Genomic DNA, 14,891 nt, shown 5'->3' on the forward strand with positions numbered 1-14,891 from the left:
AACCACTAGGCTACCCGACCGCCCCTGTTTCGGCAGATGTTCGAGACATATTATTCTCTGGATATCATTCACTCTTAATGTTTACGAAAATAGATTTAAACATTCAGGAACTGTGTCAACCCATCAATCTAACATTCCATGACGTGTCACTGATAAATGTAGTTTTGATCTCAAGCAAGGGGTCAAAAAGGTTTTTGACACATTGCAATTACTCGTGCAATTAGGAGAAGACAAGGAGCCCTACGCGACACCAATGGGAAATACTTCCATACTTGTCGCCGACCAATCGCAACCACATCTTCGTGAATGTGTTCGTTTTGTTGAACGTTTATGTTGAACAGATTGTGGAGACAACGCTGTGAACTGTCAATTTGTTTATTCGGTGAAATACGAATTTAAGTCAATGTAGCCAGGTCTTATCATTGGACGAAGCTGTAACCACAACCCTTAAGTCATTACACCGTACTGGGTTCCCACTAGGGTCAACACATACAAAAGTATAATATAAAAATATCACACATGTAATACTGTGTATGTGCGTTAAAACGTCACTTCCTGTCACGTGATAAGGCACAACCTTTGTTTAATCCAGGTTGCAGCTTAAGGACACTCAATTACAACAATAACAATCTAAGTCAACAATTCTTAAATACACAAAGATATTTACATATGTTAATATTATGTAATGAATAACCAATGACGTTTGTCTTCACTGCAAGTACTTGCATAATTTCAATAATTTCTCTTATCCTTATCCTCTTATCCCAGCGCTGTAAATATGATCAAGGTAGAATTCTGATTGTCTTGATAAAAATATGAGCTTTCGTGGAAAGGATGAGGCATAAGTGCCCTATTTAAGTGCCAGGCATAATTCAAGAAATAGGGTACACCTTTAAAAATTATTACGAAAGTTATCAGATGTGTTCATGTAAACGAGAATAAAACCCTGTTCATTTGAACAACAGCATATTTGGGACTTATAACAACATATACTGGATATGAATGAATAAAATGTGTCAAAAAGTCTGTGTTTTTGTTTTCAGGAAGTATTTGGACTCGAGGAAATGATTGACCCAAGCTGACGTCTTAGAAGGTCTTAGAAGTATATACAAACAGTACAGACATATGGTAAAATATCATCTCGGTTATAAAAAAACTCACTCATTTGGTCCAGTCTGAAGTTCAAAATTTGCAAGCGTGAACGAAAAAAGGCTAGTTGTCAGCCATGTGAAGATGTCACTTTTGCATAGCAATATTTTTCTGCAACTTCAGTAACCCCTTATCAGACCTCGGCCTTTAAACAAACAACCCCCAACTGTATTTACTTGTTTGGGTAAATATAATGGCAATGCGAAGATTAAAGTAGATAAAGCTTTCGCTCCAAACGATTGTGCTATTATTATATGTCAAATATCATCATTGCCATACATCGGTATACCTACAATTGTCTTAGAAAGGAATAATAGTTTTAATATTTTTTTATTAAGTGGACGAACACTGGATTCGTGTTAATATATATACAACGGGATTTATATATATTGAGAACAACACATTAAACATTGTATATATTGTGAAAAAGCTAAAAGCTAATTTAAAAACAACATAGTAACAGTATATTTTTCTCTTGAGTACACTACAAGAAAACTTATCAACATCAACACGGTGACAAACTCTTTGTTCATCAGATTAGATTCACAATAACAATTTCCCCAAAATATTTAACAAGCTGTAAACATCGGTAGGCTGAGAAAGGCTCAAGAGATAAAAAAAAAATATGCGGATTTAATTTGCTATGAATTAGAAAATAAATTGGCAAGCGAATATAATATCTCAAATAAGATTACATTGTTCATTCAAATTTAAGTTAAAACAAATTACAATGAGAAAAATGTTTTTTCAGAATATTATATCACAGACACATTTAGAAGGGAAATTAATACTCAGTCGAATGCAGTATTCGTTCACAAGTTCCACTTTTATATGTATCACTACTGTTTTTGCCTCATATGCAGTTACCTCACGCACTTAGTTCATAAATATCGTTGGATCCCCTAGGAGCGCGGTAGAGTATTCAGTATCTCCCTTTCATTATGGCAGATTTTATGACACATTTTATTAATTTAGGGGTTTCCTGCAGAATAAAACTGAATAACTAGCAACATAACGGGAATGTGAATAAGACATACCAAAAATGAATTGTCGCAAACAATTTTAGACACATTTAGAAATGCATGAATTTCCATACAATTACTTATAAACCCCCATGTCCCCACAGACTTTTTACAGAACTATTACAAAAAAGGTAATCAAATAAAAGGCATTTTGTGAATGGGACATACCCACTGTGTCTGTCCCCCCGAAGTACAAATTTCGAATCTGCATTAATCCTGATAAAAATACATTCGTTGTGACTCGCATTGGTTCGATGTTTGAATGTTCTGAGCTAATTATGTAAGTGTCCCCTCCCGTTCCAAAAAATGATTTCAAAAAGCCTCAACTGTCCAAATATCTTTTCAGAAAATAAAAGTAATGACAGCGCTTCAATCTCTTTGTGGAACGGGATCCTGACGGAATGTTGAAGGTTCATTCAGCAACAAGAAGTTGGCCCCAGTGGAAGTTCCTTATTTCAAAATCCTTGTATCCTACTCTGTGACATGATGCAGAATATTAAAAAATACTGTAAAACAAATTTCATTCACTCACTCACTCATTTATTCATATGGCATTCACAGAAAGAACTGAGGAACCTCCTGCGATGGTGATGGGCTGTTATTTGAGTTCCTCAGAGAACCTTGTCTGAACACTGAAGAGAAAAGTCGTTTGATCCTCTTGCGCACTTTAGGATGACTGATTGAGTACAGGATTGGATTAGATACAGTGGACGTTTTGGCCACAATACTTGGAATGACTGCCGTCAGCGGAGTGATGACCGATTGATCACCAAACAGACCAATCAGAGCCACGATAACATACGGCATCCAAGAAAGACAGAAGAAGAGGATGATGACGATAACAATGATGGTGGTCTTCACCTCGGCCTTAAAGAAATATCGTTGTCTGCGAGTTCCTATTGAGATTTCTGCAGAATGGCTTTGAAGTCCTCTTCGTATAGACGCCATGGCTGTCAGTATTCTCGTGTAGGAATAGATGATGACAGTGAGAGGAAGAACAAAGTTGCCCACAAGGATTGACAACACAAATGATCGGTTTTTCCATGTTTGGGTCAGATAGTCAAATGTACACGTTGTTCCAATTCCTTCGAGCATGTACTTGCTCCAGCCAAACAGTGGTGCGCATGCCCATAACCCTGAATACACCCAGATTAGAACAATGCATATGATTGTCTTAGTTTTCGAGAGCCCATGACGGGGGTTCAGGCGTGTTACTACTGCTGTAAATCTGTCCAGAGATATGGCAGCCAAAGTGTTAATTGTAACCAAACCAGCTGCACCAGTCGTGGCTCCATACATCAGGCATACTGAAAAAAAAATGCATTATTCATTTCGACGGATTATCAATTCAACCTTAATGCCACGGGCTAAAGTACAATCAATAACATAAGAAAAACATGTTCTGCGCATAACGGAATACATTTTGTACAAACAGTGCCGGCAGAAATTATTTCTTTGCTGTTGCATACATCTTGTGTTGAAAAATGCTGATCTGAGTTTTACAAAATATAAGCTTTTCATATTAAGCATCGAACGTATGATAACTTTAGAGGCATACATTTTCTCAGCAACTTATTTCAGAAATAATACTATTGATCTGATGTTCATTGGCATAACGTCCCTCCATGGAGTATTTTGTACATCTTCCCGAGGCAAGAGAGTTAACTGACTTTAAAAGTCCAGTTTCCACCCTTGCCGAACTAGGCTGGAATTACTAGGCTCGATCGTAGCGCCACCTGTGGCTATTACCAGTTATGTCCCTTCTAAGCCTCTCCTATGTACCAATTAGATTCCACCTCTTGCACAACTTGCGTTTGCTTCACACAAAATGCTGGCGCCGAGTCAGGACGATTTGATCGATAATCAAGATCTATATTGTCATAATCGGCTCTTACATCGAGAAATGTATCAAATCACGTGAGCACCTTGATTAAAAACCTGGAAAGATGTGAAAAATATCTGCTGACAACGAGTTGGCGGTACATATGCTTTGCAAATCCTGCAATCGACCGAAATCTGCACGACAGTTTACGAACTGGAGTTCGATTTCGGTGCGCGATTTTGATTGGACTATGCATAGACTCGTTAGTCCAGCCAAAATGTAACTCCATAATACCAGCCTAGTTCGGCAAGGGTGAAACTGGACTTTTATAGTCAGTTAACTCTCTTGCCTTGGGAAGATGATTTTGTAGGGATCGTACTGACATGTATTTGTAATAAAATGAATACACATGCCAGAAGGAGTTCTCTAATAAGGTCGTACAGAAACTGAACATTCTAACCATTCGGGTTTGAAACATAACTGCGAATGCTATACGTGACATTCCGATACATCCTTTTATTAATAATGCTGAGGAGGCAAATCAGTAATGACGTTTTGACCAGAAGAAAAATGGTACATTAATTTGGGATATGTTCTCGCTGAAAACTGACAAGTGAGTGAGTGTGTTGGGTTTAACGCCACTTTTAACAGTATTCCAGTTATATCACGGCGTGTCAGCTTAATGTGGGGGAAAGCCCGAAGTGATGCAGACGTTAACCACTTCGGTGAAACCTACGAGCACGGGTATGGTGCTGACAAACCTAGAAACATAATCGGGGCGAACCGGGATTCGAACCAACAATCATAGGTTTCTGCGTGCGAATCGCGGCGCTTTAGACGACTTGGCCACCTGTGCCCCCTCAGACATGTGTTCTTACGATAAATATTATCTGTCATTTTTAGAACAGAAAGTGTTAGCTTTGTTGAAGAACAGAATGTCTGGTCTTAGATATGAGTGACATATGAATTGAAGATTTTGCATTTGAATCAAGTTTGCTTAATCATAGTGACGGGGGTCGATGGCGATTGAGTGTTATTTTTAAGGAACAGCGATCAATATACCAACAAGATGATGACGGCCTATAAATAATGGAGTCTGGCCCAGGAAAAGCAATTTGATATATGGTCAATGCCCCACGCCGTTGGGTCACAAAGCCACACAATGTAATGCAGGTAACCAACCGATCAACTCGTGCGACACACAAAAACAGACAAAAACTGACAATACAGCCTCTGGAATGTTGTATCCCTAAGAGAAATGGGTTTGAATCTTAGATTATCCACGGTGCTTGTGCTTCTGCTTCATTGGCTTTACGAAACGATCAGCCTCATTTTGGTCTTTCCTTTCACGTTTAACTGAATCAGGCGCGCGGGTAACCCAGTCGCGTAAGGCCCTGTAATTCACAGGGCTACGCCCCTTAAGCCTGTCTGAAACGTATGGTCGTGTGATCGAATGCCGGTTCTCTGTTCTATAATTACCTGTAGAACCAAAGATCCACTTGGAGGAGTAGCTGGAGGCAACAAAGAGAGGGAAATCCACTGAGCTCATGAGGAGGTCAGCAACTGCTAGATTGGTGATGAAAAGGTTGGATGACGTCCTTAAACTTCGGAATCTGAAATAAATATTACAACTTTAAGACTGGAGGTTGGAATACCACAGTGCAACAACACAATAACTATGAAAATATGATTGCTACAATACATGATCTATCACTGTTGACAGACTGTGAAGCAGGTCACTGTTTCCTAGTTTCGAAAGCATATTGTGTCTGCATTGCTTTTTTTGTTTTGGTTTGTTGTTTAACGCCGCACTCAGCAATATTCCAGCTATATGACGGCGATCTGTAAATAATCGAGTCTGGACCAAACAATCCAGTGGTTAATATCATGAGCATCAATTGGGATTAATGACATGCATCAACCAAGTCAGCGAACCTGACCACCCGTCTGCATGTCATCGGAAAATATGAACATAGGGGAAGTACATTGTAGCACACAATGCGAAGACTGGGTTTTCATGGCAATACCGGGTTATTGTCCTTGAAAATCAATACAGATAACAACTCCTCCATTTGTAACCAAAGCTGAGATAAATAATCCGACTCAATACCACCAGCGACTGTTTTTGTTTGTTTGTTTGTTGTTTAACGCCGCACTAAACAATATTCCAGCTATTTGACGGCGATCTGTTAATATTCGAGTCTGGACCAGACAATCCAGTGATTGACATCATGAGCATTAACCAAGTCAGCGAGCCTGACCACCCGATCTCCTTAGTCGACTCTTACGACAAGCATAGTTGCCTTTTACGGGAAGCATGAGTTGCTGAAGACATATTCTACCCCGGATCTTCACGGGTAACCAGCGACTGTGATACAAGGCTGTTCGTGACGATGTTCTTATAGAATGAAAGCTCATATGGTACTATGATTACAGTTATTGTTAAGAACAACAACACTATATAACGAGCTTATAATACGCATGAGATATGCTGAGAAGAGGAAATCATTACTTATCTTTACTTGAGTGAAGAGAACTGTCACTGTCAAAGCCAAGGAAATCCATATCTACATAATCGCTCATCTCAGTCTCATTCTTAACCAACAGCCATCAGATTATTATCGAAGTAGACCTCACGGCAGTTACGTTCATCTCTCATAACAAACTACAAAATGAGTGAGAGACACTTCTTCAGCATTATATCAGAGTGAGTGAGTTTAGGTTTTCGCATCGCATCGCATTGGCAATATTGCAGCTATATCGCAGTAAGAACAAGTTACTTATTATTAAATACTTGTCGCCTTAGAAAGTAAGGTAAATATCACATTTGAGATATAAAACAAACCACGTCAAAATTAAAGCAAATAATGTATCAGTAGATTATATATTATAAATTAAAACCAGGCTATAGACCACTAGCTACCAAAGCTAGACCACCTTGCTGGGAAGTATGGGGATTTCCAGTGCTTTTGCTTCCTGCTTGATTCCCATCATGGTTTATGCCATTACATTGGTCACCATTGGTTGTATATAATGCTAACAAGTATTAAAAAACAAACCACAATCAAGACAATAAAACAAAAGTCAATAGTATACACTTCAATATGGATGGACTCATATGCCACTGTTGGGGGACAATAGTGTTACATTACTTTTACCCCCTGAGTGGCACAGATTTCAATAATATATGTTGATGATAATAATACGCAATTCTAAAATATTTTAAAAATTTATCAAATAATTCAATGTCTCTTAAAACTGCAAGAATTAAACGAACACTGACATTAGTAGAAAGATCCGTTCAATGAAGTTGAATGATAAAAAATCATATCCCTCGCGATAGAAAAATCTACACAGTCAAGCAAGATATGCTTGACAGTGAACTTTTCATCGCAAGGGACACAGAGTTGAGGACCTTCGCCCTTTAATATATGTATCCGTGTGTAAAACGAGCATGGCCAATGCGGCATCGTCTGAGAATGACGTCGTCATGTCTATAATAACAACCCAAGCAGGTGTAGGCTAATTTAGGCTTAAATTCGTGATATTTATTTGTACCTACTTAAGGTGTCCTATCATTTCTGATTTACTTTGATTTACATTTTGTTTTGGTGGCAAGAATGTCAGATTCCTGTCGAAATTAAGCCCCAACAACTCGGCCTTCACAATAACTTCGTTGGGTGTGCCAGATATAAATAAGTCTGGGTCCTTGTGCTGTATATTTTTTTCTACAGAAGTGTATACAATTAGTTAGGGGCCATTTGTGGATTAAATTCAGACCTATTTGCAGTTGTTTCTGAATAGTGTGCATGTTTTTACCGCGACAAGAAAAGCGTCCACTAACTGAATCATTAAAAACTTTTGACAGACTGTCTATCTTGATACTAAATAACGTGACAGACAAAAGTCTGATCCTGATCATAATGGGCAGACAGGATGGGACCGACGCGGACTAAAAAGATAAAATGAGGCAAATGGGCTCCCAGACCAAAATCATGTCAATCCTCTAGAATGCCATGCTTCCAGGTAGTATCATAGTCTTTCTCAAGATGGAAAAACACTAATACCATATGTTTGTTTATTATAGCATTTTTGACAAAGGATTCTAGTCGTACTAAACGGTCGATACTATTTTGATTTTGTGGAAACCACATTGAATATTTGTAATTAGATTATTAGTTTCCAAATACCAAACTAATCTGTTATTTACCATTCTTTTCATGGTTTTACAAAAGATGAGTTGATAATTAGAGAGATCTGTATGATCCCGGCCAGGCTTTGTATTGGGACTACAATGGCATTATGCCACAAAGGGGAAAATTCACTGATCTCCATATGTGATCAAATATATCCCAAAGTGTCTCAGACAAGACATGATTCAGGTAATTGTTTCAAGAGCTGGTAGTGTATGTTATCAGCTCCCGGTGTTGTGTCATACCCAAGAGTAGTATGTAGCTCATCTATTGAAAAGACTTCAATATAGTCTTCACCATTATCAGAAGTAGACGTTTTTCTTTTCCTGTTGTTTCTGATATATTTGAAACTCCATGACATATTTAGACCTTGAAGAGTGTTTTGCTAACGTTTCTCCAAGCATATTGGCAATATCGGTTAATAATCTGACACCTTGATTAAAATGGTGAATAGATGATTTTGAACCTTTGCCTATTTTTGTATCATGCTCCACACTTTCGATATGGGTGTGCGGGAATTTATTTTAGAGACATATAATTCCTCCAATACTGTCGCTTAATTTGTTGAAAAGCACGTCGTGCCTTGGCAATTTGTAAATTTAACCTTATCTAAATAATGGACTGTAGGATGTCGGCGGAAATGCTTTTCCGCTTTCTTCCTACATTTTCGTGCCTGATTGCATTCATTGCTAAACCACGGTTTACGAATATGTGGATTTGCAGGGGACTTGGGGGAATTGTTTCATCAGGAATTTCATCCAGCAGTTCCAAAAACAACTATATCGGATCTTGAACATGTCGCAAAATGTCAGGTTTTTATATTTCGGTACATATCCTCGGTCCACTGAATCATATGGCGACTCAATAGGTGACCTCTCACGCGAGCGTGAGGAAGATGAACTCCTAGCACTGGCATGTGAAGACAGAGTTACCTCCATATCCAAAGGTGTAAATGAGGTATGGACAGATACCTCTGAAGGAGAAGGTCCTTAGATGTTGTTGGGCTGACTGACAGATGCAGTTTCAACTGGTTGATCAGAACCCGTGTCAACTCAGTCTGAAATTCGATTGATGAAGTGGAGGCAGGACGAGACACTGAAGCAGAATCAGTAATGGTTGATGGCAACTGGTCAGCAACTTGTTGTTTTTGCTTCCAAATACGAGATATTGTTTTGATGTTTCAGTCTCAATATCTGGGCTTCAGTTTTCCATACAGGACAGGACTTTGGTGAGGCTTCATGTTGGCCATCACAATTGGCAAATTTGACATCTGCCCTATATTCGTTGCTGTCATGTTTGCCACCACAACGCTAACAAACCTTAGGCTAATCACATGATTTTGAACCGTAGCTTAACTGTTGACATGTTTAACATCGGAGTGGATTGGGGACATATACCTCCATTCAAATGTTAACATCCCAAGCTTACATTGAACGAGGAATTGTCGTAGGTCAAAAGTGAAGACATTGGTGATAATACCATCTATCTTTTTGGTAAAACATGTTGCAGCTATCACTGCTTGATCCTTTAACTGCAACAATTTCTTGTTTGGACATGTCTGAAAGGCATTTAGCTCTGTCGCGAACAATGCTTCGACGGGAAATTAGAAACATATGTGCTGAAACATCAACCTCAACATTGGCAAACTGATTGACAGACAAGAGATTTAGAGATTGCTGTTTTTCACACACTCCACAAGAATGGTACCACTACGGAGAGGAGTTACATTTCTCACTTCTCCACAATGCCTAATAATATCTTTTGAAATCGCAAATCGATATATAATTTAAAGGTTGTTTGTGAGCAGCCTCGATCACCAGGAATCGAGCCCATGAATCGTATTTGTTGGAAATGTTTTCAGAATCATCATGTGCAGCTCTTTTTTTGGCGTTACGAATAGAACCAGATTGTTGGAGAGACATGTTGAAAGAAAAGTGTATCAGCATACCTGCTACCCGCCCACCATCGAGTGTCAACAAGGACAGTGTTGTAGCGCATCGGATTTCCAGCACGCAAACACTAGAGATGCAGGGATGTTATACAAATATGACTGGAATAGCTATATGTGTCCACCAGATGTAGTGCCAGGCTGGCTCAGTCTATGACAAGAAAGTGGAGACATACAGAATACAGAGGTCAACCGGATTGACCCATTAGCCACCGCCTTCTGGCATAAGTGAGTGAGTGAGGTTAAAATTAACCTCACATCGACAGTATCTGAGCCATATTCTGGCAGAAAACTCTGGGCAATTTAATAAGTCAAACATGTTATATTTGCCAAGACCAAACAATGCATTTGTACAGATCAAACAGGTGCAAAAACAGTTTTGTTCCCAGGGCTTGGCGTGACCAGTCGATTTATAGAACCGGGCCCATTCTACCACCCGTCTAGGCCAACGTCGTGTGTTGGGCAAAGGGCCACGGTTCTTGGAACAAGTGTCCTCAACTACCAGATTCCCTTCCTCCACCGACACAGGAGCGCAACCCCCGGCAAGCGGCTTGTCCAATTTTGTCGCCTTTTGACACAAGCAAATGGGGTGATGAGGACACTATATACCCCGGGTCGCCACGTGGTGCATTATGCCAGATGTTCCACTGAGGAGGACGACACTGAAAATATCAGCAATATCACCACAGGTAACATCAGGTTTCACAGCATGTACTATGAATGGATTTGATTGGTTGGTTGGTTTGTTGTTTAACGCCGCACTCAGCAATATTCCAGCTATATTACGGCGGTCTGTAAATAATCGAGTCTGGACCAGACAATCCAGTGATTAATATCATGAGCATCGATCCACGCAATTGGGATCAATGACATGCATCAACCAAATCAGTGAGCTTGACCACCCGATCCCGTCAGTCGCCTTTTACGACAAGCATAGTCACCTTTTACGGCAAGCATGGGTTGCTGAAGACCTATTCTACCCCAGATCTTCACGGGTCTGAACCCGTGACAAGAGAACGCTTTATCAAGTCAGCTAGCATACCGCCCATCAGTTTACCTGCTTGGTGTTATGCTACCAACAAAAGCAAAAAGGTAAACCAAAGGTGATATGGCGACTGAGCCAACCAAGCTGAATCATTCACTATATACTATTTACTGATTCGTTTTCCTTATTGTGATAAATTCGTAAAGTACTTAATATATAGTCTCTCTGAGATACTGAACTACCACTTATTCTTAATGCTCATGTTTTACAAGTATAATCTGTGATATATTGCTAGTTGTTGTACTGTCCTTCGACGACAGGTCTTAATATATTATATAAATACATAACTTGCTCAAGTCACGATATGGCTGAAATAATGCCGACGTGACTTTTAATATTAACTCACTTAACGCTCATGGATGTGCATGCAATTACTTAATATGCGCTGGTTGTCATCATAGCTGTATGTAACGAAGCTTATGAAGAAAAGCGATATATGCTTTAGTTAATATAAAAGTCAACGCAAGAGAAAAATCACTCTTGATAACCTGTCGAAACATATTTCATTGGGCGTTAAAGGCAAAATAGTGATGAAAAGTATATGAATCATTCCATTAAATCCTTATGAGTTCTGTAATCTTTTATAGTTTGATAATATGAGGTAGTCATGACAACATATGCGTGAAAGGCAACATCTGATCATCATCCTCATCTTGAGGACACATGTAGCTCAGCTGAACAAGCATGACTTTGTATTGCGTTTAATCATTGGATTCAAGAAAAACAGATCAATCAATAATGACAGTTACCGGACAGCAAACAAACATAGTTGGTGCATTTGTTTGTTTGTTTGTTTGTTGATCAACACCGCACTCAGCATTATTCCGGCTATATGACGGCGGTCTGTAAATGATCATGTATCATGTCTGGACCAGACAGTCCAGTGATTGACATCATGAGCATCGATCCACGCAATTGGGATCGATGACATGCATCAACCAAGTTGATGTTATTGTTCATTTTTTTTTCAAAATGATCAAAATTAATACAAAATTTGATTCGAAGAAACACGATCCACGTCTTCCACAAGAATCAAAGGTAAGTTCAGCCAGTAATAACATATCATGATGGTAATTGTTTAACAATGAGAACAAAGAGTCATACATGATTTTTAATTGTAGTTTTATTTATTTTCTTTTTCACTCCTTACTGTTTTCACGATATGTTTAATGGATCATTATCCAAAACATGGCCAAAATGACAAAGTTTGAACAATCTGATTGGCCATAATGGTATATCTGAAAATTAAGGATGTTTTAATCTTTAAGAATCACTACTTAGCTTACTTGATGAAAACTAGATTAAAACTGCACGATTCTTAGTATAATTCATAGTCCTATCTGTGTCACAACCAGCCTAGCAAGTGGAAGCAAACACTAATAGTGAGTGAGTATGGTTTTACGCCGCATTTAGCAATATTCTAGCAATATCATGGCTGGGGACACCAGAGTGAGTGAGTGAGTTAAAGTTTTACGTCACATCGGCAGTATTGCAACCATATAGTGACGAGAACAAATTGAAAGATAAATACCTGTCACAAAGGACAGTAAAACATTTACATGATATCACGGATTGAAATCTAAAAACTAACAAATTCAACATCAAAACTTCTAACCAACATATATACATCACCTTTACATTTTATATTTTTAAAATACGAGCTATATACCACCAGTACCTAAAGCCAGACCACCTTATTGGGGACCATGGGGACTGAAAGTACTTTAGCTACCTGCATGAATCCCCAACAGGATTTAAGTCATAACTTGGGACACCAGAAATACGTTTCACGCATTGTACCCATGTCGGGAATCGAACCCGGGTCTTCGGCATGACGAGTGAACGCTTTAACTACTCGGCTACCCAACCGCCCCAAACACTAATAGAAACATATTGATCTATATCAATGGAAATTAAGTTCTAATGATCGGCGCCGACAATAAAACTGATAAAACACGGCAGTTTATGATTATTTTAGGAATACAACTTTTCGTATATAAGGAGATTGATTGAGAGTTTTCACAGCGACACTTGTAAGCATTGTTTCGATGAGGTAACCATGACACTGACTCTCTTACCCTGTAAGTCAATATGACAAGCATGGTGTTGAGAGCGGATGCTGACAATGCCACTTACAAGTCCCAATGATTAAGCGTAAGGTCATCATGCCATATGCATTTTAATGTGACGTCAAAGTGTTGGTAAGGGTGTTCTCTCCTTTTCATTTTCTCGGAATGAAATGTTATCCATACGTAAGCTAGCAATACATTTAATGCATTTCTGTCCTCAACGAAGGTGAGCAGGGTGCAAAGTCTGATGATAATGTATGTGCACCAAATGCAACTCGAGGGGATCAACCTATACTTGTCGTGTGCGGTGTCTAAATATATGCATGGGAAAGTATGTGTCTGATTGGAATGAACGGTTATGCAAGCCTGGTTGAAGAACGGGTGGTAACAAATTACGTACGTATAGAATGTTTAAAGATGGGTATGGATGTGAAAGTTATGTAAGTATGTATATGCCTCGTTCTTACCGCTCTGCCTTCTCTAAATTTAGATCAGGTACTGCTCCTCTGAAGTTGGAAACAGGCAGATATACGAATATGAATGTGAATGAAAGAGTGTGTTTTCAGTGTAAGGAAAGTATTGAAGATGAATGTCATGTATTACTTGATTGCCCTGTGTACGATGATTTGCGTGAAAGTTTATACGAAAAGGTGAGTTTTAGCTATCCCAACTTTCTAGAGTTATGCAATACGGATAAACTTATTGTACTTTTTAAATATTATGTATATTTTACAGCCAAAACCTGCTTTTTAATTCTCCAACGAAGAAAAAATATTTTATATTGGTAGTTACGGGTAGTATATTTTCATACCCCTTTTACACCAATATATTTATGCTTTACATATTGTGATACATTTTAAGTCTCTCGTAACCCTTAACGGGTGGCTCACTTTTATGTCCTTTTATATGTATTTATGTAATTATTTCTGTGAGGTGAGACTCAAATAAACAATCTGTCTGTCTGTCTGTCTGTCTGTCTGTCTGTCTATATCGAATGGTCAGACAAGGTGACTTGGTTGATTGCATGTCATTGTTACCTAACAGGCATGCGCCATTGCTTACAGCATGGCATATGGAATGTCTGGAATATCGTGTGGGGCGTTAAACAATAAATACAATCTAACGAAAGTATAAATGAATATAAATCCGAAATGGAAATGCGCAAGCCCTTGTTGTCCATTCCTTATTGTCAACAAATTGCAAAGGTCTTATTACAATCATGTCCCAAATTGATGCATTATTTGTGGTATTCTTGAAATCATTATGTTGACCCCTTTTGTCTAACTTAAATTTCGCCGTTTGATTACTACCGTAACTAACTACCGTAAAGACGAATAAAACATTAATTAAACCTCTCTTACCTTATATAAGTCATTATGACAAGCATGTTGCTGATAACGGATGCTGACAATGCCACCAGCATATAAGTCCCAATGAAAACATGCTGAATAGTTGACGATACTCCATCCTCAACCAAATACGCATCAACATTACTAGTTGTCTCTAAAACAGACTGCACAGTTTCATTGACCGTCCTTTGATCAACGACATGCATTATTCAATGCTTATCGAACCAAATGTAACTGGACATTTAGTCAAATACCACAAATGGGGAAATGCAGTATCACTGATATGAACTGAAA

At 38.7% G+C, this 14,891-nt stretch overlaps 1 protein-coding gene across 1 annotated transcript; it reads right to left on the reverse strand.

Annotated features, from left to right (window-relative positions):
• Positions 1-2,726: 2,726 nt before the first annotated feature.
• Positions 2,727-14,635, reverse strand: LOC139467684 (rhodopsin, GQ-coupled-like). Its single transcript, XM_071249201.1, has 3 exons — positions 14,610-14,635; positions 5,473-5,606; positions 2,727-3,478 (listed from the first exon to the last, which is right to left on the reverse strand). The coding sequence occupies exons 1-3, from the start codon at positions 14,633-14,635 to the stop codon at positions 2,727-2,729; spliced, it is 912 nt and encodes a 303-aa protein (XP_071105302.1).
• Between the last annotated feature and the right edge of the window lie 256 nt (positions 14,636-14,891).

Source organism: Haliotis cracherodii, unplaced genomic scaffold, assembly GCF_022045235.1.
Source record: "Haliotis cracherodii isolate W230 unplaced genomic scaffold, xgHalCrac1.p SCAF_2, whole genome shotgun sequence".
Taxonomy (NCBI): Eukaryota; Metazoa; Mollusca; class Gastropoda; order Lepetellida; family Haliotidae; genus Haliotis; species Haliotis cracherodii.

What these genes read in the sequence shown, in the direction of transcription:
- LOC139467684 (XM_071249201.1), bottom strand. Translation starts at nt 14,635, where the DNA reads ATGCTTGTCATAATGACTTATATAAG. An exon ending in GTCATAATGACTTATATAAG is followed by an intron (nt 5,607 to 14,609) that starts GTAAGAGAGGTT and finishes TATTTATTTCAG; the next exon opens with ATTCCGAAGTTTAAGGACGT. An exon ending in GTGGATCTTTGGTTCTACAG is followed by an intron (nt 3,479 to 5,472) that starts GTAATTATAGAA and finishes TTTTTTTTTCAG; the next exon opens with TATGCCTGATGTATGGAGCC.